Here is a 25251-nt window from a genome sequence, read left to right as displayed (position 1 = left end):
CTCATTACAATGGAAGGAAAGGCAACGCAAGCAATCACGAAATAGCACTTCAAAGTGAAAAACTGCACGATCAGAAGAAATAAAAAAACACTATCAAAACATTAGCACACTCAACCATGAACACTATTTTCATATTGCAGAGAGGTGAGTAAACATGCAAAACCAATAGCACTGTCACAAAATATATGTTTCAAGAAGAACAAAAACATGAAGAAAAGCAAGAAAAGTTAGGTGTGAGAAAGGAATAGTTCCTCTAAATGTTTGTGTGAGATATCCCGCAAATTTATGTTCTGTTCTAGAAGTTCGTTCAGTATTCATGGCAGCCTATTTAGTATCGTATGTAGACTGTAGCTAGTTTGATATGTTTTTATTTTCAATTGGTTCCTGCTTCTTGCGTCATACGCAGGAGTGTGATTGTCTAATTCTGCTAGTGTTTGAAGGAAACGTGTGTGATTAGATAATTCTTGTTTGAAGGCTCGACACAGACGATAAGGAAACATATTTGGTATAGGAATTATGTTATGCTTCGGGAAAAGTTCGGCGGTGTGATAAGACCACGGAACATTTTCAAGGAGGCGCAGAAAACTTTTTTGCCGTGCGTGTATCTTTTGCAGGTTTTTCTGAGTTGTAGCACCCCAGACAAAGCCGCAATAATTAAGGCAAGAATTAAAAAGGTAGTGATAAATTAAGAGCATCGCAGATTTTGGCAGTACGTGACGATAACGGTAGAGAAAACCAAGAATTTGAGATAATTTTGTGGTTATGTGTAATATGTGGGCGTCCCAAAACATGTTTCTATTAAATATAGCACCTAATGTTTCGAACGTTGCTACTACTTCTAAAGGACAGGACCTTAAAGATATAGTTTTGCTCAAATGGACTAGTTTGTTTTTAGAGCGGAAAATTACAACTTTCGTCTTTGTGATATTAATTTTTAACGCATCTCTCAGCGCCTATTGATCTAGTTGCTCTAAAACGCGGTTTGCTTTATCTTCAACTCAGCTATAGATATCTACCAACTCATGTTGTCCCCAGATATGAAAACACTAGTGTCATCCACATAAACAACGAATTTTACGAGCCGCACAGCACAAACAATGTCATTAATGTGCGTAAAGAAAAGGACCAAGTATACTTCCTTGGGGAAAGCCAGGGCAGGCGGGCTGCATTTCAGATGTGAAACCTTGTAATGTAACTGCATGTTTGCGAAATTCTTAATATGATTTTATTAGACTGCGTGTTCGAAAAAGCCGCATAGTTCTAACTTACAGAGTAGCACTTTGTGATTAATGAGATCAAAAGTTTTTGTGTAATCAATAAAGATTCCAATTACTAACCCCTTTTGTTCCAGCTCCTTCAAAATGTGTTCTTTCTGGCCTAGTAAAACACATTCTGTGGATAAGTATTTTCTAAAACCATATTGAGAGCTCGTAAATATATGGTTATCAGACTCAAAAGAAATAAATTGCTGATAGATAATTTTTACAAGTAATTTAGAAAATATAGGAAGTATTGATATTGGCCTGTAGTTGTTCATTTCATTTCTATCACCTTTTTTGTTGAGGACAGAAACACGTGCACGCTGCATACCTCTAGGAAATACAGCATTTGAAATACATACATTCATAATATGCGTAACACAAGGCAAAATAAGGTCAAAAATGAACCGGATAGGCTTCATTTGCATCCCGTTGACGTCACAAGCCGTAGAGCAGTTTATTACATGGAAAAGTGTAAATACTTCAGCTTCATAAACAGGTTTAAGAAATATAGAATTTGGAACTCTATTCACATCCCTTTGGTCGTTTTCAACAAGAACAGCGCTAGGGACACTAACAAAGTGTTTACGAAATGTTTCTGCTAAATCCTGCTCAGAAATTTCAATATCGTTTATTTTAATTGAAGAAATGGCATTTTAATAATGTTCCACGCTAATAAATTATTCATTTATTTCCACACGAGATCTGAGCTGCCATAAGTTGAAGCAAATGCAGTAGCATAATATTCATTTCTTGCCTTTTTGAGTTCTTTGTTAAGGCGGTTCCGGTATGTCCTAATTGTATTGAAGTCACTGGCTTTTCTTGTTTTAGCAAAATTATGATAGAGCCTATTTTTGAAGCGTATCTTCGTATTAAGTTCGGGGGTTAGCCAAAGCTTGCGAAAAAAGCAATTCCGCTTCGCAGTTTTAATAGGGAAAATAGCTTTGTATAATGGCTTTAAAATGGGCAGGAACTCGCCATAAGCTCTGTTTGGGTCGCTCAGTGAAAAGATGGATTTAAAACCGGTGTTTTCAATTTTATGCCTAAACATAGATAAGTTATTGTCAGTTATTGCTTGGAAAAGGTATGTTATGTTGTTGCGCTTCACATATTGTTTTCTAAAGTAAAAGAATACAGGCATGTGGTCACTTACGTCATGTACAATGACACCGCATTTAGCCATATTACGGTCAATGTTTGTGACAAACAGGTCAAGAAATGATGTTGATCTAGGCGTAATACGCGTTGGTAGTTGGATTAATTAGAAAAACCATTTGAATTCATTAACAATTCTAGATTTGTCTTAGTCGCGTCCATACTTAACATATTATTATTTAGATCTCCTCCAAGTACAAGTGTCAGACATTCATCACAAGCAAAGGAAAACAAACATTCCTAGAAATTAAAAAAACGTTTCAACTTTTGACTGTGGAGGCCGGACAACGCTTCGTGGTCAAGAGCACACTCTGTAAACAGCGGTAGTAGGTCAGGCGGCCGTTCTTTCCGGACCAACATGCAAACACCACCACCACGTCCAGTATCACGGTTTAGATAGAATGTCTGATACTCTGGAAGGCGGACAGCATCAAATTCGCTCGTACATCATGTTTCTTTGATCATGATGATGTCAAATGACGTACCAGTGTTATCGAAGAAGGCATTTAAATTTGCATACTTATTTCTAACGGATTGGGCATTCAGATGTATACACTTAAACGGTTTTCGGAACTCTGCACCTAGATAGCTTACAAACTGGCTTGAAATTATGAACAATCGATGCATTGGTAAAGTTAGCTATTAGGAAGCACGGAAAACAAGAGAAGCAAAGCTGCCGTTTGCAAACCTAAGAAAGCTCGTCAAGCTTGCTGACCGCGACACGACAATCGCCGGCACGCCGTCGATTTTCCGAGTAAGGATTTTGCCATTAGAATGCCAGACATTCTTGTAGCCCTTAGTTTTTGCCCATTCTTTCACTACTTCAAGTAGAGAGCGGCTATGCTTAGTCAGATTTTCGAGCACGTGTACTTTCGTGAAGCGACAGATAAAGCCAGGAATTCTATCTCGGCTGGCTGGCAAGTGGTGGATTGCCGTCACGTCAGCATCAGTAAGCAGTGGTCGGCTACTTTTGTCAGCAAAAGCGTTCAACTTATCCAAAAGATTTTCGTTTTCTTCTTGTGGTACTCCATGAATCTCCAGATTTGCTTCGCAGCTGCGCCACTCAAGGTTGTCAAGTTCATGCACGATTGACTCAGTTTTACTCTCAGCGGGTTCAAGTTTTTCTGATTTGGCCCTGAGTTCCTCAATGTCCAGTTCATTTTTCTCGGTTCGGTTCAGCAACTCTGTCATTTGATCCGGCATGTATTGAACAGACAGCTCAATTCTGTCAACATTTTCTTCGAGTGGCATCAGAACATCGAGCTTCTCATTCATTGCTAGAAGCATCGCCCACACATTTTGAAGGTTAGGCTCATTTTGAGGCTAATCAAGTTGTTGGGAACGAGATTTCTCCCCCTTTGCACTTTTAACACTTCCAATTTTTTCTACATGATTCGCCTTTCGATTTCAGAGGTGATTCGGATACGGCAGAACATTTACCTTTATGGTACTCAGATTCACACATACTACAAGAGACACATTGGGATCGGCTATGAGCAGTTCACATTCACTACACTCAACAGTGGGAGACATGGTAAGGCACTTGGAAGCAGCAGGGGCAACAGCATCAGCGTGGAATTACAGCGGGTTAACGAGAAAGAGTGTGTCGCCAACCTGTAACGGTACAGTAGACGTGATCAAGCAGTGTTCCGCCCACGGCACTGCTGCCGCCAAAATGTCGTCTTCGGCCTTGCGCTGGGGTTTATATCCAGCGAAGGAAGAGCAGCATTCGTCACAATCGGCTCTGGGTCCCCTGCGGTGGCGATCGGCGACTTGAATCTAAAACGGACCATGCGTCTGCAGCCTCTCGGTGTGGAGGCGTTCTCGTGATCGCTTGACACTGGGCTATCGGTGAGAGTAGATAGTACACGTGGCCGTAACGATACTGTAGACGTGATCAAGCAGTGTCCTCATAGCCCCTGCTGCCGTGGTATCTTGTATCTTTCAATGAACAAGCAATGAAATATAATTAAGTCTGCCCTGTGCCTAGCTTTTCCACCGTAAGTGAGTGTGTCATTGCGTGTTTGCACGCGTTGTCAGAGTGGGAAGCAAGGTTGTTGGATGTGAAGTGAGAGCCAGGCTTCACAGCTGATGGGTGTGCCGATGGCTCCGACCCTTTCAGTCCTTTTATCGAGCTTTGGGAGTCTTTAAATGTGATAATCACGGAGCACTAATTTTGGGCGAGATTTTGGCCAAAACCTGTGCCACTTATGGCCTAGATATCGAGAGCTTCAGGCTGCCCTTACTGGCTCTATTGATGCTCATGCTAGCTTTGCTCGTATTGCCCCAGATGGTGCGGCAGGTAGTGTGCTCGCCAGTATGATCGCCTCATTTCAATCTGCTTTCGTGCTCCGCAGTCTCTAGCTGGCCGGCGCCGACTTTCACGTTTACGTTCTGCTGAGCCACTTGAGGCCGCAGACAAATTTTCATCTGGTTAGTGTCAAGTAAGGTACAAGATTTTATACCATAATTTATATTGACACTGAAAATACATGGTTTTCTATGAATCTGGAGTTACGAAAACTAGAATACATGCTTGGTTGCATTGAGGTTTAATACATTCCACCTTTTCTCTGACTTCTGGCAACGACCTGATCATTGCAGTATTTTTTATATATTGCTCTATCAGTTGAACTGTTTTATGGATGGTGAAGCCCTCTCAGCAGCGGCGTTCCCTTGCCAGTTGCCTTCATGCCAAAAATTTAAGCCGCTCAGAGCGCCCGGCTTTTAAAAACGTCTAAAAAACTGCGAGCTCTTAAAATGGTAGTCTTTTTTTTCTGCATTTGTTTGTGCACGCAGGTGTAAAGAATCATATACAGAGGGCCAGAAGAATGGAGGCTTACTTTTCTTTTTTTCCCCTCTTCAATAGGGCTCAGTGACTTCATGCCGGTGCTGGAAGACTCTTCCTTGTCCCGGTCAACGGGGCCCTCCTTTCGGTAGTCGCCGATGGCGTCACCATGCGAGGAGGACATTCGGGCAGCAGCAGCTTCAGCAGCAGCTGCAGAAGCGGGTACGTTGCTTGTCACTGTGCCCGTTCAGCATTTACCATCGGTTGCTTTTTAATTCTTGTCCTTTGTAGGACAGTGGGACCCTTGTTGTCCCACCTGCTTCAAGGGCTGGCAAACTGACAAAGGTGCACCATGTGTGCGACACTTTTGCATGCCGCAATACCAAACAATCGGACAAACCATTCAGCGTGTTTTTCTGTCCCGTGGACAGCCTCCTTAGTGTTATTTTTTTTCCATTTAGGCCTTGCTAGTTCGACCACTCTTAATTAGGAAATTCGGTTGAATCTGACTGTGGTCGGATTCGCGCCAAACGCCCATGTAAGCCTATGGTGTCAGAGGCTCGTTAATTTCGATGCCCTGAGGCTGGCATCGGCTAATTCAGACGGGCTCCCAAAGTGCATGATCTGCGGGGCTCTAATTCTAATTCTGTGGGCTCTAGGAATGATCTGCTGGACAAGCAACCGTCAAAATATTCGTTTTCGGGCCTGCACTGCATAAGACATTGTTACCCGTGTCCCTCTGATATGTGCATGATAGAGGGCGTGTTGACGATCTCTATGCCTCCCATCGATAGGCCGAAATAGAGTCCGGTGGCGCAGTTTCAGTTCTACATCTTTGCTGCCAGCATGCGGCGACGATGGCTATCAGTCGCGCATACTAATTAGCCAGTCAAGCTCACCGTTTAGAATGACAGCAGTGTTGGGGATCTTTTTCTTTTGTTTGTTTTTCGAATACTTCTTTCCACTCCGGTGCCAGTGGCGCTTCCCTTGCGGCCACTCGTCGCGAGGTGTTTTCGTCCTTCCAGTGGACCGAAACTCCGCGCTTGACACGTGCGGTTTGCAGTTGGTGCAGTGGAGCCCCCTCTTATGTGGTGCCACGTGCAAAGGAGCTCCAGCGCTACCGCATCGCACCCTGAAAGAAGCCGCGGATAGCCTTCCCATTATGAAGCAGTTCTGGTTCCGGCACTCCCTATAGCATGCATGAAGTAAAGCATTGGACTGAAAGGCGAATAATTGCAGCTGTCAAGCAGGTGTCGTATTAAAATATGACCATTGCCGTGGTTTTCACCAGCTAAATTTTATTTTCATGCGAACGACATTTGGATGCGATTTGACATTCTGATAATTTGAACGATATTTTTCACTCCATGGAAGTCCGAGGCTTTACGGTATATTCCCGATTATATAAGCCGACACTTTTTCGAACAGTGACCCTCCTAAGGTAGGGGGCAGAATTATTATTGGAGTCTACCTCTACGCGGACGCATTAAGTTGACACATGTGCGAGGTCAAAAGTAGTGTCGACCGAGCCGTGGATGTCTTGCCCGGTGCTTGCATAATTATGTAATAAATTTCAGAGGCGATGCGAAATTGAATTTGCTCAAAAAACAGGAATTTGTGAAAATTTGTAGTTTAAAGTAAAAATTCTGAGGGCACTTAAGTCGGCTTACGTGGAGGAATGCGAAAGCTTGTGTTCTGTGGACAGGAAAGGTTTTTGAGGAAAGGAAAGGGTGCAGTAGCTCTCACATCTCTACATCTCAGTGGACACCTCAAGCGTAGCTTAAAGCATGCAACTGAAGGTGCATATGTCATTGGTCCGAACCCCTGTTGCAAGCTAGCCTCCAAGTTGACTAAAACGTGTGAGCTATATGGAAACGGAAATGTTCTGACGCCACCTGGTACGACGAAGAGTTGCTCAAAATTTTGATGCTAATGTAGTCGGCAAAACTGTGACCATATTTATGTCAGCCAGGGATGCCATAGCTGGGTTTTCATCTACGTTTTCATGCATTGGGGTTGGGTGGGGGCTTCGTGTGACATTAGATTTACATCGCCACATACGTGACCTGCTATGATGTCACACTCATATGTCATTACTATAATACTAATTCCTTTTCGTGTTACCTAAATACATTAACATTGTTTAGGTGTGTGTAATAGGTGTGTGTAATTAGCATTAATTATGTGATGTCATCATCTTCATCAGTTGACTCGTCGGCTCGTGACGTCACATGGCGCCATTTCTTGCAGACGCTTTTTTGCTTACGTGACCTTAAAAGTGAGCTATCTAATGATTTCGCAATAACAAATGCGCAAAGTCAGCAGTCGGAGTCAGATGGAGATAATAGGCAATAAAATGGCACATTAGTATATAGGGCCGGTTGTCTAGTGGCAAGCAGAACAACCAGTGGTTCGGTAGTTTCGATTGTTGTCATTGGAGGTTTCCTGAAGTGCACGGCGAGGCGGCCGTGTCAGTATTCCCAATCCTGCCTTGCGCACACCTGAATGCATGCTGGTGGTCTGGCGCAGCAGGGAATGCAAAATGTGCGCGTAAAAGAGTTTTTTTGATAAACCCGGGAAATAAAATAGGGGTGCGCTAATTACGCGAGTAAATACAGTAAACCATGTGACCAGTCACATGCCTTTGTGCCATTTGTACATTTTACTTCGCCTTGGTGACAGTCACTAGCTGTGTCGCGTGGCTTATCTCTACCCGACGGACACCAAGATGCCACCTCAACCTCTGCAACATTATAGCGTGGCTTTGTATTGCTACAGCGACAAGCAGTCCTCTATGCCGAGTTGGAAAACAATGCCTCTGCAGGGTAGAAGTTTGATGTGTCAGAAATCTGCGTGAGGGCATGGAGAAAACAAAGAAGCAAGATCTTTGCATGTGCTGCTAAACGTCGTTCCATAAGCGGATTGAATTTCGGATGATACCCTGCTGTTGAGGATGTGGTTCGAAAATGAGTTCACGACGGAGTGTTAGTGTTTAGTGCGACGACATTGAAGTGAATTCACACGCTGCCACGGAGGAGATGTGCATCCCATGCGCCGAGTTTTATGGTGTCAAGAAATAGGTGAAAGGTTTCATGGAACGAAATGGCCTGGGCCTGAGGCGACGCACCACCGTATGCCGAAAGTTGCTTGAAGCATACGGAAAGAAACGGCACACGTTTCTGTGCTACGTGAGTGACGTGAAGGCAAAGCCTTTGTTCCTCCTTCGTGAAATCGGGAATGCCGACCAGACCCTGTTCTGATTTCCATAAAGCCGGAAAGCTGGGCTAGTTGCATGCCCAGTAAGACGACAGTGTCCGGGGAAGGGGGTTCCATGTTCGCCTACTGATCACAGGTAACATGCACAACTGTTTTATGGTCATGTTCTGCTGCACTGCAGAGGGGCACAGTAAATTCAAGATGGTTATTTGCGTTTCTTCGGAGGGGCACAGGACCCCTCCAAAGGTGAATTCGATTATGTTGAAGGAGCAGGCGATGATTGATGCTAGATGATGGAGACAAAGAAAATATTTCTAGAGGATACACAAGGGAAAACTGCGTTACAAGTTGAGTCACAGTCACACAAACTAACTGTAACTTAAAAGATCTCACACAGAGAAACTCGACAAGACGTTACTCATCGACACGAGGTTAAAGTCTAGGCCTGTAGAATTACGTGCCACTCCACGAAGCCTCTACCTCAACTAGACAGGACTGCTCTCCAATAATTTCACATGCATTTTGAAAGCTTTCGCAAACAAAGAAATTAGGGCGGCCATATTTCCAGGCCCACCCTGAGCTTCTGTAACCAATGAGGGTAGCCACAGCCCCTGAAGGTTGGGCCCAACTTCACGTCCATTGCTTGGCTAAATAGAAAAATAAACACATAACAAAAACATTCTGAAAACCCTCTCCCCATGGGAGTTCTCGCCCTTATCACTGGCTGCGGCACACGCGTGTCGCCTCCTGGAGGATGAAACGATTTTTATTTTTCACCTAATTGGCGGGACTGCTAACCCACTGGCTCGTCGCAGGAATGTCAGCTGGCGGAGGCCCGCGACGCATCGGAGCCCTAGGGAATGCCAGCAAAAAAGACGCCCATCGCAGAATGTGAGGCGGTTCCAATATTTGCGCAGACGCGCAGCATTGGGATCTGCTGCCGTAGGAATGCTGCCTAATACCAAGCGGCGCCACGTGCTCATTGGTGCGTCTCGCATGCTTTCTTGGTGCGCTTAACAAAGCCAGGAGCCTTCTGCCATCACAGCAGTGCTGTCAAGCAGACAGTGGCTCCTGCTTCTTTGCCACTGCTTGCCGGGGACACGCGAGTGGGGGGCGCTCGGAGCTTCACTGAGGGCTCTGCCCGTAGGCCGGAGGTCCGCAGTGGCCGCAAGCTAAAGGAATAAAAAGTATGAGTCCATGAAGCGCGGCTTTACAGGCACAAGCTACTGCCCTTTCTTCTGTTCAAGAGGAAAATGATGCTGGCCAACGAAAGTTCCGCCTAAAGTTTTCATGCCGGTTGATGGAGTTTTTTTTTTAAATGACGAAACTTTCCTCGAATGGTTTCGCCTCGTGTGGTGCTGGCATCCGGTTGCAATGCTAATCACCCATCAAACGTGTGAAAAAAGCGGTAGCGGACGCTCAATGTGACCTGGTCATCATTCTCTGACCGCATCGCTGCGTCCAACAGGAAAACCCTAAGACGCCGACAGGGCGGCTGAAACGTGTTCCTTTGAGCGAAGCGGCACAGTGGTCAACTGTGCCTGCTGTGGACTGCCAGTCGACATTGTCTGCGCAGCGTTTTTCACATGCGGCATCTCTGCACCGCTTCTGACAGCCAGCGCCAATCATTCGCAGGAAAGGCGATGGCCACGACTGTGTCCTCACCAGCAGTGACAAGTCGTAAGAGATGTCTCGTGGGCATATAAACGTTTCCTTGCGTGACCCTGTGTTCTGAATAAAGTTATTGTCGAGCTAGGGTTGTAGGGTGAGACAGTGTACACCTATATTCGGAGTCACTTTTTTGAAAAGCCAACGCCATTGGCGCCACAATTCGTCCTTCAAATAGATAGGGTGGCTAGATTGGGAAGGTGTGAAAACCGGCCGGGGAAACATGGCCCCACAGCGCGCCGATGCCGTGTGGCGGCGCTGACGGCAGAGGCGCGGTAAGGCGCGCAGCCAGAATGAGCGCATCGCGTAGGCTAAATTTAACCACTGAAGCGAAAATGAGCCCGCTTTGCTTATCACGCGTTTTCTGCTAGTGTCAAAGAATGAATCTTTATCACAAAATAGTGTTTCGTCAGCTCGCATCATTATTCCCTTGAAATATGCTGCTTCACAAGCCGAGTTTGCATTGCATAGCTGAACTGATGCGCGTTTTGTGCGTGCACATTTCGAGACGCTGCCCAGGATGTGAGGGACGCTGTTAATGCCGCAGCGGAAGGTTGCGGAATAATTTAAATGACCTGGGTTTCAACGTGCACTGAGTCTCTGCTTTGCGCCGCCACCGAAACGCTGCCACTACACGTACGTACGGTGAGAAGAGCAGGTTGTAATGCGTGCTGTAGGACCTCAAAACTGCAGTCGCATTGGCTGAAGGCGAAAATTAAAACTCGTTTTTAGGGAAAGGAAATATCGCAGTATCTGCCTCACATATATCGATGGACGCCTGAGCCGCGCCGTAAGGGAAGGAATTATGAAGGAGGGACTTATACCCCTGTCACACGGGACTTCTTCTCGGCCTTTGCCGTAAAGTTGTCTTATTGCACTAAAGGAGGAAAACCGAAAAGGAGCAGCGACGCTGCTACACGGCAAATCCAAAGGAGCTAGAACGCGGCCTCCTTGAATGCCAAAAGTCACCGCTGTGTGTGATGCGGCGCTAGTGACATTATGAAATTAAAGCAGACGGTAGCACTTCAGCTAAGAGTGCTTTCGTTTGTGTTGGAAAAAGTAGCTATCACGATAATAAACGAGCGTTCTGACGGTGAGAAAGAGATATTTTGAAACAAAGTTTCTTTTTTTTTTCATCGTTCTCGGTCCGGCCACGGTAGGCGCATTTTTCCGTTCGGCTCCTCGTTGTGTTCGAGAAGCGTGATTTGTTGCTTGTGTCTTTGTACACACAAGCAAACTCAAAACACGCACACAACAAAGAGTAAACGAAGAAAAAACAGCAAAGCGAGATGCGCAAGCACGTGTGTCGATGCGGCTGCTGAAAACCGTTCAAGTCCTTTCTTAGCAGTGTGGATGTCTTTAGTCATAGCCTCCTCTACGGTTAAGTGCACTGTAACGCAAAATTAACCATTGAATAAGATAAATTAGATATTTTTTTACGGTTTCAAAACTAAAAATTGTGTCAATTTTTTATTCTTTGAGCTCGCTAGCTGGCGCTGCCGTCTGGGTTGCTCCTTTAAGCAACTTTAAGGCCGCTGACGGCCGCCTTTATTGCTACGGAACTTTATCGCAAAGGTCTCGACGCTTTGCCGTGTAGATGCGCGTCACGCGCCTTTGGGGCAAATGACCTTAATTTCTAAGGCCTTACAAGTGCCCGTGTGACAGGGGTATAAGAGAAGAAAGGAAGAAAGAGTGGACGCGTAGTGGAGGGCTCCGGAATAATTTCGACCACCTGGGTACCTTTAACGTGCACTGACATCGCGCAGCACATGGGCGCCTTAGCGTTTCGCCTCCATCGAAACGCGGCCGCCGCGGTCGGGTTCGAACCCGCGGGTACTCCGGATCAGTAGCCGAGCGCCATAACCATTAGTAGCCACCGCGGCGGGTAGAATGAAGGCGCCCCAAAGCACAAACCAGGCGCCCCAACGCACAAATCGGTTTTTGTTGCCGCTTGCGAACCTGTAGCATGTATGCCATCTTGACGCTCATGTAAGCAATGAAGCAGCACATCTGGCCATGAAATCGTTTATTTACAAGTCATGGGGAAATTTTTTCAGAATTTGATCTGCAACACACAAAGCTTCAGTATTTTCCGTTTCATCTCACTATCCTCCTGATTTATACCCTTAAGGGAAAAAAAATCCTTGTGAGGCAATAAAAGCGTACAACTGATGCTGTCAGCGCAGCAGAATGCTAAAAACGACTAATTTTTGGCACATATCACTAATTGATTGTAGAATACCTCTTCCGCAGCTTCGACATGCAAGCGCGTTCGGCTGAACGCATGCGCAAGTTCGTTTTCAAGGATGGTGACAAGACTGTAAAATGATACTGACGGCCTTGGCACTTGGGATCACTCGAGACCACTTGGCAAACATTCTCAGCTGGCAGACAGGGGCACGGAACAGAAAGTTTTTTTTATGTTTTTCTGTATCCCGTGCCACACCCAGGCGCAAAGCACCAACGCTCCGTCTTCTTTTTTGTTGTTTAAGGCATATCGCCCTCAGATGAGAAAACGCTGCTACAGACACTCCAATACAGGCGACGAAACGAACTGAACTGCTACGGGGTGCGCAAGGCCGACGCGGCTGAGCTTACCGCGCCGCTAGGAGCAGCGCCACATTCCTCCTGACGGAATCGGTGCGCACAGGGGTCACGCGCGGCCGATGGAAAGCGCCGCGCTCATCACACCTTTCAAATCTAGCCACCTTAAAATAGAGGAGCGGTGGAAGTGCGGCAGCCACGTGACTTGCCACATCACTCGCCGCAGCTGCAAGCGCGCGCCGTGCCTTCGCTGACCGCCGCCTTGGCAGCTGTGGCAACATGACTAACCCACTTGACTCGACGTTTGCTGGAAAGAAAAGCCGGCGTCGCTCTCGCGCCTTTCGCATAGCAGTTCTCGTTATGCACGGAGTGAGTCAGCTGGAGCAGTCTACGTTGTCGGGACGATTTCGTTAAACCCTGCTTAGCTGAGCTAAACTGCAATCATTTTTTGCCCAGGGGGAGTCACAAGTTGGGGTAGACTTATAATCGGCAGTATATGGTACTGCGGCCCATATTGGCAGGAAAAATAAAATTGGAAGTTATTTAGCTTTTGAGCCTTTTCCATGTGTCATCTGCCTCATAATACTTCTTGATTCTATTTCAAGCTTTCTTATCCATTGATAAGACTGAGGTGTGAATATATACGACATTTCAGGTATTTCTACAAAGTCATTGGTACAAATGTGTACCCCTTTTTTTCTGCAAAACCGTTTGTCAAAATTGCTTAAAACTGATTTTCGATTTCAAGTCATTCTGGGTACAAATTTAACATTTGTATGCATGTGAGACATGCATCTAACTTGGGCCTTATAAGGGGTTCATTCATTCACGTCTGTATTGATGTTTATTCACTTGTTTGATCTGTACAAGCCACATGTGCTTCCCCTGTGGCAGCACCCAATGAGGCCCTGCGACATTTCTGGTCGCAGCAGCGGTGCGAGGCGCAAGTAGAGTGCCTAAGCAAACAAAAAAGCTACACACAGCGAAAGCGTGGCTTGTCGCCGCAGTCGGACTCATCACTATCGGCTGTGCTCGCCAAACGTGAGCCCTGTGGCATCTGCTGACAGCATGCAGCCTCAATTATACCGGCATCACTCAAGGGCTCCAATGTCTCCGCACTGTTGTCCACGAAGCTCGAGGTACCAACAAAAAGCACGACGGTGGCACCCGAACCGCCGTACTGCAATTCACTGTAGACAAGCGTCAGGACGTGACATCAAGGAGCTGCGGAGGCACTGGCGTCACCAGTGACTTTTGTTGTGTTGGCAAAAGGTGGGGCCGTCCGCATTAGGTTTGCCGCGCTTGCGTGTTTTGGGGCAAAATTCACGGCGTGCAGATAAGTTGTGGCTCTGTTCGTTGAGCCGTAATGCACAAGAAAGGAAGCGGAATACGTTTCTACAAGTTGCTGCAGTCAAATAGGGGCGAAAGCGACGGGCAGGGGCCAAGGAGCAGGGTAAGTTCGGCGACTGATTGGCTTTGCGGCTACCATTGCATTTCTGCGTTGGAATCTAATCATTTGGTTCGTGTCTCTGAGTCCATATTGTTGCTTCTCCGTTGGATTGCAAACAGCGCATGGATCAAGTAACGCTTGCAACTCTTTCTCATTCTATTGGGCTCTCAGCATAAGTTTATGCACAATATTCCGTGTGCTTGTAATCGTAAGTTGAACGCAAGGGGCTACTTTCAGATGCTGATCACTCGGGCAACGTCCTGAGCATCACTTCACGCGCAAAATAAGGCAAAAAGCTGCTTCCAGTCGCCTTCAGCGTTCACAGCGTTTGAAGCAGCACCGGACTCATGGCTGTAGCAGGCACGACGTGCGGTTTTTCTGTTTTCATTTTCACGACCTTCAACAAGTGCGTCGTTTCAACACTGGTCCTACGAAGCTAAGATCTCGGTAAATTCATGCATTGTTATTTCCCAAATTATTTTAATTTTTCCACTGTAGGTCGATCAGAACCTGGCAGACACAGCAAATACTGCACCAAAATCCACTCTGATCAAGCGGAATGCGCACATATGAGTGTATATTCTAAAATGAGAAGCAACGTTTTTTGTTTATAGCTTGGCAGAGTGAGTGTAAACTCTGTTTGGAACTGGAGGTAAATGGCTGTGCATTCACTTGTGCAGCTCTCTGATCGCATTTGCCTTATTCAAAGCAGCTATATGACTTAAGTGTTCATTGATTGCCGCGGCCTCCGGAGTGAAGCGGCACGGCGAAAATAGCAATCACATCACAATGTTCGTTATCTAAAAAAGCTGCTTCGCGTCGTGCATCAAGTCGTCCCATGTCTTACACTAGCAATTGGATGTGCTGTATTGGCCCAGAGGTTGAGAATGTGGACGATTAGTTTCTCCCCATAAGTCGAACTTTCGCCCGCCGTCCCTTGTCTCTAAATAGGAGCGGAGGAGCACCCGATGCAGAGCTCCACCGACTAATTCCATCTGGCGAATAGCTTGAAATAGTGCGTACCTACTCTCTGAGCATCAACAAAATGTTTCTAACACAAGCGACGCGCACGGTTTGAAATATTAGCATATGCAAGTGGGCTTCGAAGGCAGCGTCGCTTGGCACAGTGTAGGCATCTGCATTTTTGCCTACACCCGCGACGCTTGTCTATAGAAGTACTGTGTTGTGTACACCACATGACCAGCGACCGCAGCACAATGAAACCTGGAACGGATTGCGTCGAAGCATTGGTGGTGCAAGAGAGTGTTGGAGCGAAAACCTGCTTCAGCATGGGCCAGAGCATGGGCTGCACCAGCCTCGTGCGCTCGGCTTTTTTTCCCCATTGTTTTAAATCTCTAGTGAATTTGCAGCGCATTGTACTTGCAATGGGTTAACTTCTTTCTACAAGGAGCAGTGTCAGCCAGGGGCTTCTAGTACGAATTAATCGAAGCAATGCCGGTTCGAATTATCGGGAGTTTTCCCCCATTGAATTACACAGGGCTGTGCCGGGACCCGGGCGTCAGTTCGAATTAACAGAGTTAGAATTAATGTGCTTCTACTGTAGTCAGTTTGCCTGTGATGATTGAGTGGTACTCGTTTATAAATAACGACAGATTGAGCGAGTTAGTTTTGCATAGTTGCCATATGAATATGTGTAAGGTGCGCACTTTTTTTTCTGGATTTGAGGGCGAATTTTCGGGGTGTGTCCTATTCAGTCGTCACTCGCAGAGCTAGTGGTGTGCTCTGGTGCATGCTCATCCCACTAGAAGTCTCTCAGCATGTCTGCTGTCAACGCGCAGCCGTTGTTCCGCGCTTCTATCACTTAGCAGAGCAGCTCTTCTTCCAGTTCGGGAAACTTGCACGGCTGGCCTCGGAGAGCACGCTTTTTGCAGCTTGTGTTCCTCAATGAATCTTTTTGGTTGCAGCATCGTCGGGCGCACTCCTCGGCCATGTCGAATTTCCTGCCGGCCGCACGCTTGTCGCGCTCGACAGCAAATTCCCTGCGGTGTAGTTATTAGTGCTTGCCCATCGTGCTAAAACAGTTTTGCTCGGTGGCGGCATGCGAAAGCCATAACTATGGTGAACTAACACGCAACCACAACTTCCGTTCGTTTGACAGCCACAAAAGGCCGGATCTCGTGATACTGATGCCGATATGGATAGCGGGAGCTTGCTTCGGCGGAAAAAGTTGATGATGACGCGGCCTCACGTGCTATCCGTGGGCGGCACCTGGAAGCTCCTGCGCGTATGCATCGCCTCCGCGATAAAGCGAACCATTTCTCGCAGCCGGAGCTGATTGCGGAGGCCACAGCGCATGCATTTCGAAGGCTATTCCCACGTATGTTGTGGAAAGTTTGAGTGCGGCCCTCACATGGACCTTTTTAATATTTCCTCCTGGAAAACAAGGTGCTGCCCATACACGGGTGCGGCCTTTACAGGTGTTTATACAGGGGCACAGGACAGCGAAGAAAAGGACACACAATGCCCTATGTGTTATTCTCTCCTGTGTCCATAGCCCGGTTTTATTAGTTTGTTTATAAAGTTCTTCCCTCAGTGAGGAGGGCATGCTGCATTTTCTCTTGGACTTGCTGCTGTGCCTAATGTGTTCCCATTTCTCCCTCGGGCAGACGAGTCATTGGACGCAACCCTGGTGGCCAACGGCAGTGAAGCATCGCAGAGCGATGACTCAGTCAGTGTGGAATCCGCTCCGAGCAGCTCGGCAACTATGACTCCCGAGAAGGCCACTAAGGATCGAAGCCTGTCTGATGGACGCCTGGCGAGAGCTGCTGAGCCTGACGTACCAGTGAGAGGCTACAAAGCAATTGCCAAGCACTCGTTCGCTATAATGGCCTCTGTGGTGGCTCAGTGGTTATCGTGCCGGCCTGCTGACTTGAAAGATGTAGGTTAGATCCCGGCCGTTGCGGATGCATTTCAATGGAGGCGAAATGCTAGAGGCCCGTGTACTGTTGATGTCGGTGCACATTAAGGAACCTTAGGTGGTCGAAATTGTGCGGAGCCGTTGACTATGGCATCTCTCATAGCCTGAGTCGCTCTGGGACATTAAACACCATCAAACCATGTTCGCTATAATGAGGTTCAATTGTAGTAGGATACCACATAGAGAAAAAATAGTTGAAACAGTGCACCATGCCCCACGGATTCCTGTATTACTCGGCTAACCAACCTCATCATCAGTAATTAAAAACAGCATTTTAATGCCTCACGCTTTCATATATGTCACACGCATGAAACATCTAGCACAGATTGCGTCTTGCGATGAGCTTTTTACTTGTGTAACTAGGAAACTTCAAGAATAGACTGTTTCCTTGTGGCTGAATAGGCAATCTAGGAAGAGTGGTGCAGCATTACGTGGAAAAACTGTGGCTGCAGGGTGCGGAGAAAGTGCTGTGCACCCACTGACTGCTTTTGTGGATCCGCACAGGAAGCCCTGGTGCGTCGGCTGGAGGACAGGATCAATGATCGGACTCGCCACCTGGACGACCACCTACGACACGCGCACATTCAGCTGACCCTCATGCAACGCACGTTCATAGTGGGTGCCCCCTGCCTCTCCAACCCTGCCCGTGCCTGCCAGATTGAATGTGGAGGGGTCTGTCTCGGTTCATGCTTGGGCGAAACGAGCGGCTACATATCATATCTTCACACTTTCTTACTTAGCAGTGAGAAACTTGCCATATTCTTGAATTTCGGTCGACAGTGGACCGCCAGCGCCTTTCGTGACGAGGACTAGCGAGTACGCAAGATTTGTGTTTGCGATTTCGGCGATTGCGGAGAGCGAATTCACAAATTTTAGCGCCTGCAAATAGCTGTCGAGCGTAGTTTTTGCTACAGTGCCCACAAAGCGACGACTGCCTACATCGCAGGACGCGAGTACAATAACGGGGAAGTGCCGATATATGTGGCCCGGTCTGCATAGCATGTGCAGAAGGCAGCCGGCAGCAGCCGTCGGCGTCGACTGTGGACAACAAATCTGGTTGTTTTCAGTAATTCAAGTAATGTCTGAGCGTACTCTTATCCAAAGTGATCTAAAATTAAATTTTGGTGACGTAAGAGAAAGCAGATACAATTAGCGGGAAGCTCCAGTATCCTACACGAAGCGTTTCCCAAGCAGGCGATATAGCATCATGGACGCTTATTGCAGTGTTATCATGGTGTGCAAATGAGTAAAAGTGCAATTTGTGAGCAAGAGTACGTAATATTCAAGATAATGATAGCCCACCTGGCGTTTTATGCCACGCAAACGAGCAGTACTGTTTGCGCACAGCCGTGTAAACTACCTCAGCGCGGGGCTGCAGTTGTCGTAATCGTCGCACTCCTTAGGCACAATGCGCACGCACAGCATAATGCCTGATGCTGTACGATTATTTTCAAGCACTCATTTAGACGGTGGCGACTATTCATAGGTGTGGGCAGTGAAAGCATTCGAGTCGCGTAGGGTTTTGCAAGCGGCTTGGTTCCTGCAAAAGGGTTCTCGATGGAAATGTATGTTCGACTTGCAAACGCGTACATGCAGTGGGGAAGCAGTCGCACTCGGTACTTTTCTCGGCTCCTTTCGTGCCTCAAGATTACTGTAGTGCCACGTTTTCATAATTTGAGTTTAATTATGGAGCCGATTAATAGCGGTCAAGTAGCTAAACAAAACGCGGCGGCTTTCGCGGCGCATATCGGCGAAGGCATGCACGGCACGTGCCGCTTTTCACATACGGGAGCATTTGACTGCTCAAAAAAGACCACACTCATAACATACGAACAGCATGTTTCTAAGCGTAAATAATAAAGCAGGGGTCCATCGATTTCTGTTTTCTCAACAATCAGAAAACGGCCGCCACGAGCAAGTCCGCTTTCCCAAGGATCACTCAGCTCGCGTACTAAGTTGAAGGCTTCCCAAAAGAGAACACGGAAAATGCAGTTTATTTTTTGATGATGTCAGGACGGCGCGAAAACAACAAGGACCAACGAGGCACACGAACACAACAGGACAGGCGTCAAGAAGCTATGCACCAACTATCCCAAACCAAAGTACTTCTTGAGCATTTTCTTTCGCTATGCTAAAATAAAAAAAAACTTTTCTAGCGACCGCTGTCTACGGTGTGCATGCAAGCACCTCAACAGCTCGTAGCAGACGACGCCTGGCGTGTACGCGCTCGTGACGTCAGCGATCAGAAGTTGCCAGACCAGCAAGCAGTTCGCAGAAGAAACGAAAAAAAAATCGTTTTAAAGATATTTACCACACAGAATGAACTGAAAATTCGGGGATTGTAATTTAACCTGTTGGGAATTAAAGGCGATAAGCAGGGCATGCTTGAAAATAGGCTGTCATGGCCCCTTTAAAGGGTCCCTGAAAAGGGTTTTTTGAGGATGCCTATAATATGCTTGCATTACCGTATTTACTCGCATAATACACACCTTTAGTAAAGCGTACGCAGACATACGCAAAGGCATAGCGAATGCTATAAAAATTGCGTCCTCCGTACTGCGCATGCGCCAAACGCTATTCCAAATCGAGGTTTAACGTATGTCTGCGTTACGTACGCTGCTTTTCGAATTTAGCGTGCGTGCTCTTCCTTATGCTAGGAAAAATGGCGTTGTCAAGAAGGCGGCGCCCACGTCACCCGCTTCGGAGAGCATAACGAATGCGTTATAAACTTGCCCAATTTTCGAATATATATCGATTCCGTAGTTCTTTACCTTAACAAGACACTGCCGACAGTGGATTGCGTTGATTTGGATTTTTACTCCAGCGTAGCCTTGCCAAATGTAGTTGTTTCGGTAGTAGGCAAAAGGGCCCGAAAGAACTCAACATGACGTTATCAAGAAAATTGCTTGGTTCAGTTACCTAAAAGAATTTGGGCCCTGGCTCGACTTAACTGGCCATGTAACTGGCTGTCTACCTGACACAACTTGGACAGCCTTGGCTAAATGCGGGAAATGTGTCACAAAATATTTTCACATTTTAACACCAGATGGCGCCACTGCTGCCTGCGCTGCCGTTGCATTCAGGTTTGCATACAATAAACTAAAAGTGCTATGCGATTTCCAGACTTCTTACAATAGTTATCACGGTCCTAAATGAAATTAAAAGTTGAGTAAGGCTTACCTATTATAAACACACACATTGCATAGGCATCACGTGAACTGCGCGTTGCCCTTTTATTTTTCTCATTCAATAATTACTCTATTCAGAGTCTGAATCGTCACTGTCACTGCTGCATGATTCATTGTCGGAAATGGCAGTGTCGTCGCTGGGCATCTTCGCAGTCCCACAGAAAGTCATCTTGTGTTCCATACAGCATGTTGGATATGCCGGTCTTCTTAAAGCTCTTGGCCACTACCTGCTCAGGGATGCTACTCCATGATTTGACAATCCATGAGCAAAGCAACTCCGCGGACGGTCTTCTGATTTTGCTGCTTGACGTCAAATCATGTTGGTGCATCGCCATCCACTCTGCTTAGAGTCTTCGAACATTGTCCTTGAACGGTTTGTTCAGCGACACGTCGAGAGGCTGTAGTAGCGACTTCAGACCCCCCGGGTTCACTGCAGTGTCCGTGCATAGCTCTTTAAGCTTAGCACGTACGCTATCCACAAGACGGTCTCTGAAGCTGTCCAAAACAAGAAGCGAGGGAAGCAGAAGCGTTGCTGGTCTTCGTTCCCAAACAGTCGTTATCCAGTCGACCAGCAGTTCTGCAGTCATCCACCCTTTCATATAAGTGCGGATATGGGCTCTGTGGAGACCGTTTCCCTTCGGAACAGTCTTCCATTTAAATATACCATATAAACGCGCGTAAGGGCCGTAGTTTTTCATATTAGAGGGCCAATTTTCGGGGTGCGGAACATTAATGCGATGTTCGAAAAAAATTTTTATAGCAAAAAAAACACATATTTGGGGATGAGCGGCATTAATTCTACGTTCAGTCGTCACTCGCGGAGTCTTCAGACTCCGAGCTGGTGCTTTGCTCTGGTGCATGCTGATCCCACTACAAGTCACACAGCATGTCCGTTGTCGATGTGTAGCCGTTGTTCCACGCTTCCGTCACATAGCAGAACAGCTCTTCCTCCTTGAGGTTGGTAATTCATTGCAGCACTGGAAGCATAGTGTGGGAAGAACGAAGACGAGACGGTACAAGCGCTAACCCGTCTTGTCTTCGTCCCTCCCTCGCTATGCTTCCCGTGTCTTTTATTTTGGAAGACTTGCGCGGCTTGCCTCGGAAAGAGCGCTTTTTGCGGTTGTGTTCCTCAATGCATCCTTTTGGTTGCACCATCGCCGGATGCACTTCTCGGCCACGTCGAACTTCCTGACCGCCACACGCTTGCTGTGTTCGACAGCAAATTCCCTGCGGTGTAACTATTAAAGTGCTTGCCCATCGTGCTAAAACAGTTATGCTCGGTGGCGGCATGCTAAAGCCACAACTACCTATCCAACAACGGTGAACTAACACGCTACCACAACCCCTGTGCCTTTGACGGCTGCGAAAAGCTGGAGCTGGCGATGCTAATGCCGATAGCGGGAGCTCGCGGCGGAGGAAAAAGTTGACGATGTTGATGAGCCTCGGCCTCGCGCGTCATTTGTGGGTGGCAGCTGGAAGCTCCTGTGCACGTGCACGGTCGGCCTCAAGGAGCGGCGGAGGCGGCGTGCGCGCGCTCCTCTCCAGACTGGCTCGGTGTGTGCGTGGCCTCTGCGATCAAGTGCACCCTTGCTCATAGCCGGAGCTGATCGTGGAGGCCACAGCGTGTACATTTCGAAGCCTATTCCCTCATGGGTCGTGCAAAGTTTGGGTACATCCCTTACACGTGTTGATACGGTAGCATATGGTGGCAGCTTCTGCCCAACGGCCATCACAGCAAGCATGACTGTTCATCACTGGTTTTCTGCACCAGATGTCTTCACGAGAACACTCCAAGCGCCCTTCTCATTGACCGTTGTTTCAGGACATGTCGCAGGTCAACGGAACTTGATCGGCGTTCCATATTAGTGAGAAGAGGTAGCCAATCTTTTCCCGGATCTTGGTGACTAAACGATGAAAGTAGATGTCCTTGTTTTCGTATGCGGATGGGAGCTGCTGGCACAGTGACGTTCGCCACTTCAGTGAAAGTCCATGACCCAGCTTCCTGGCAGTTGTGTTTACCTTTGTTTGTATCATTTCTAATAATACTGCACAACCATCTTTGCGTAGGTCTCTCGTGTATTCAATGACAGCCTCCACAACGTGACAGACTGGCCCGTTTTGGGTCTGCGGAAAGCCCAGCGAGTCCTGTTAGTAGTCATTAGCTTCTCACGATGCATTTTCCAATGGCATATTCGGATTTCGTCAAAGCCGAAATGCCTGCCGCAGCACAGTTGCCATGGTCCAGCGCATAATCAACAGCCTTGAGCTTGGACGCGGCCAAGAAACTCGTGATCTCCCCTTGGTGAAATGGCACTGATACTCCCACAAGACCATAACACACACCGCTGACTTGCAAATGGCGAACACTTGTTTTTATCAAGAATCATGGGAACTCGTCGCAATGCGTTTGCTGCGGGATGACTGCAGGTCACCCAACAGGCGGCTGCCGCTGTAACATTGCGGGACATCAAAAATGGCGGCTGACAGAGCAAGTCTAATGTCGCATTCAACAGATGGCAAGCATGATGATCAGCAGCTATACTTGGCACACGACAAATCGCAGTGGCAAGTTCGGGGTACGATCTTTCATGATCTTGATCACGAGATCATGAACATGATCACGAGAGATGCTTCATCCATGCCGCGATGGGCCAAAGTCGACACAGCCATACAATGATTCATTTCAATCTTAAGCGCATTGGTTCAAATTTGTATTATGATGTTGCAATCACTGCCATGCGTCGGCGCGCGTCTTCACTCAATGTTGCGCATACTGCTTGCTGGGTTATTCCAGACTCCTTAAGGGGGAATGCGAGTCTGAAGAGTCAACTTTTGGACTACTGCACCAAACCCGATAAAGTTTACTGGGATGGTGTATCTGCTTCCCGTTGCACTATTTAAAATGTCAGCTTCCTAGCTCAAAATGAAAAAAGTTATAACTGTCATATTGAGTAATCAGGTGTGTCAACTTCGTAAAACTATCATTTGAAAAATAATTGAGATATACTAATATTTTAAGGTTAGATATCTTCTAGATGGTTTATAGTGCAGGATAAGGCAATTCGCGCGTTTCAGTAAAGAAACCAAGAACCACGTGTCAGTCAAGAAAATTTCAGTCAAGAAACCACTTCGAAGCAGCTTTTGGAGATGTAGTTTAGAAATGATAGTTTTCCTAACAGTTTTGTTTTCCAAAAAAGTGCAAACTGTGAAAAATGAGTTCAAAGATTGAAGAACATGCGATTTATTTTGGGATAAAAAAAGTTAATCAAAGTGCCCTCCTCCATAGGTCTGGCCCTCCTCTTCAAGACGACACTGCTCTGTGGCAAATGGTTCAAGCCTTGTTTTCTGCTCGTCAAATACTTTGATGGGTTGCTCGCTGGATGTGCTTCATCGTCTGGACTCGCATGTTCTAGTTCCAGCTTGTGAAACGCTCGTCTTGATGCCATGTGCACCCTCATTAAATTCTAGTACAGCGAAGGCTGCTGTAATCTCCACGGTTCTTAGTGATGCGAATTCGGTCTTCAGCTGATAAACCATCACCGGAGGTTGAAGGGTTCGCTTCAATCGCCGTTAGAAGCCTTAAGCCTGGCGAATGCACAAGCACACGCTCACTTGCTGGCGGTTGCCCAGTAGTGTGTAGGCTTCTCTGTATCGTGATGCGTTCTCACTTCCCGAAGCTTCTCCGTGTTGAAGCCTTCGGTGCGAGCATCTTCCGGTCACACCACCGGCCACCCGTTGTTCGCACTAAAGTCACACAAGGCAGAAAATGTGACAGATAGCAAGCGTCGAACACGACCAGAGCAGGAGCGAATTCGAACAGCGTTGGGTGGTTGCGTGGTATATTTCCGCCAATATGAGGTCCTATTTCGGTTTGCCAGCCACTCTGCAGTTGCTGCGGCCAGAAATATGCCATATGCTTTTCTTTTTTTAGTTTTTCGTTAGCAGCCTTGCTCATTCTTGATGGAAGGTCTTCCGTGACTAAAAAGCACGAAAAACAATCTTTTCAACATGGGCATTCACTTCTCGTTCCGTTTTTTGCCCGCACTGCGGCCGCTTCTTGAGAAGAGCATTCATAGACTCCTTCAACGGCCTACCACCGCCTCATGAAGAATTAATTTTCTTCTGCTCAGATAACAACAAAAATTTGTGAGAATATTCTTCATTAAACAAGCAATCTAAAACAACTCAAACTTAAAAACCGCATTTTTTTCCGAAAATCAATATTTTAGCCCCGCATCCCCCCTTAAGCGTTCATTCACCAAGTGTGCCGACTATTTTATGACTTTCGTTCCCGCTTCTTCGCCGTTTTACCTTTACCTTCAAATCCTAGCTGTGGCTGTTCGTGCGTGCTTCCTTTGTTTGTTGTATTTACAACACGAGCACTACGAGGAGAAGGTGCGCGGCTCCCCGCCTTTCGTGTACCTCCTGACTGCCGAAACGGAGTCTTCCACGGGAACCTTGGCCTTAAGAACTAGCGCTCCAAAACGGAAATCCATAACGGGCTGCAGATAATGGAATTGTTAGCCGGGAGTACTGTTTGGGGCCCCACCCTCGTCCTCAGACCATGCACCTTGCCCTCCTTCGTCCTCACCTCATTATGTCTTCCCTATCTCGCCCTCACCTCATGTCTTCCCACCTTCGCCCTCACTTCGTCTTGTCTCCCTCACCCTCACGAAGTTCCATGCGCCAATCCTTCCTCACCTCACCAAGTCAGATCCTCATGAGCTGAGGGTGAGGACGCCTTCATAATGGCTCGCGGTCATGAGAATGCCCACCTCTGGCTACAGGGGTATTCGTACAAATATGTTAATGCAGTTACATCAAACCGTGGCAGCAGCACTGCTTTAGCTAATGGCCTTGCTCTTCAGGAAAATGGTGCCGCTTGTTTAGGCCTTATGCACTTGTCTTACTCTAAACAATCATCTGAGGAGCTCTAATTCAGTTGTCATGTGTGCATTAATGCTGAAATATCGCCCTTTGAAAGAGTTTGATACTGCGCAGTACCTTCAGTAATCATATTATCTTTCTGTTGTTCATGCTTTTTG

General features: G+C 47.0%; 1 protein-coding gene across 8 annotated transcripts in view; it reads left to right on the top strand.

Annotated features, from left to right (window-relative positions):
- The window catches only part of LOC144115341 (uncharacterized), a 110764-nt gene that overhangs the window by 13705 nt on the left and 71808 nt on the right, over positions 1 to 25251 (top strand). For 2 of the 8 annotated variants that reach the window (XR_013311367.1, XR_013311366.1), the window contains exon 4: positions 5284 to 5424. Coding sequence is in view for 5 of the 8 variants with exons in the window: in XM_077649682.1 (XP_077505808.1) it covers positions 5361 to 5424; positions 16708 to 16979; positions 17523 to 17831 (645 nt within the window). In the remaining 3 variants the exon portion in view is untranslated. Of the gene's footprint in view, positions 1 to 5283; positions 5425 to 16707; positions 16980 to 17522; positions 25244 to 25251 lie in introns of those variants that run through there. The other 6 variants (XM_077649684.1, XM_077649686.1, XM_077649687.1 and 3 more) reach the window with 6 other exon arrangements.

This window comes from Amblyomma americanum, chromosome 1 (genome assembly GCF_052857255.1).
Source record: "Amblyomma americanum isolate KBUSLIRL-KWMA chromosome 1, ASM5285725v1, whole genome shotgun sequence".
Lineage (NCBI taxonomy): Eukaryota > Metazoa > Arthropoda > Arachnida > Ixodida > Ixodidae > Amblyomma > Amblyomma americanum.
The sequence above is the reverse complement of the archived record's forward strand: the minus strand, read 5'-3'. Positions and strand labels throughout refer to the sequence as shown.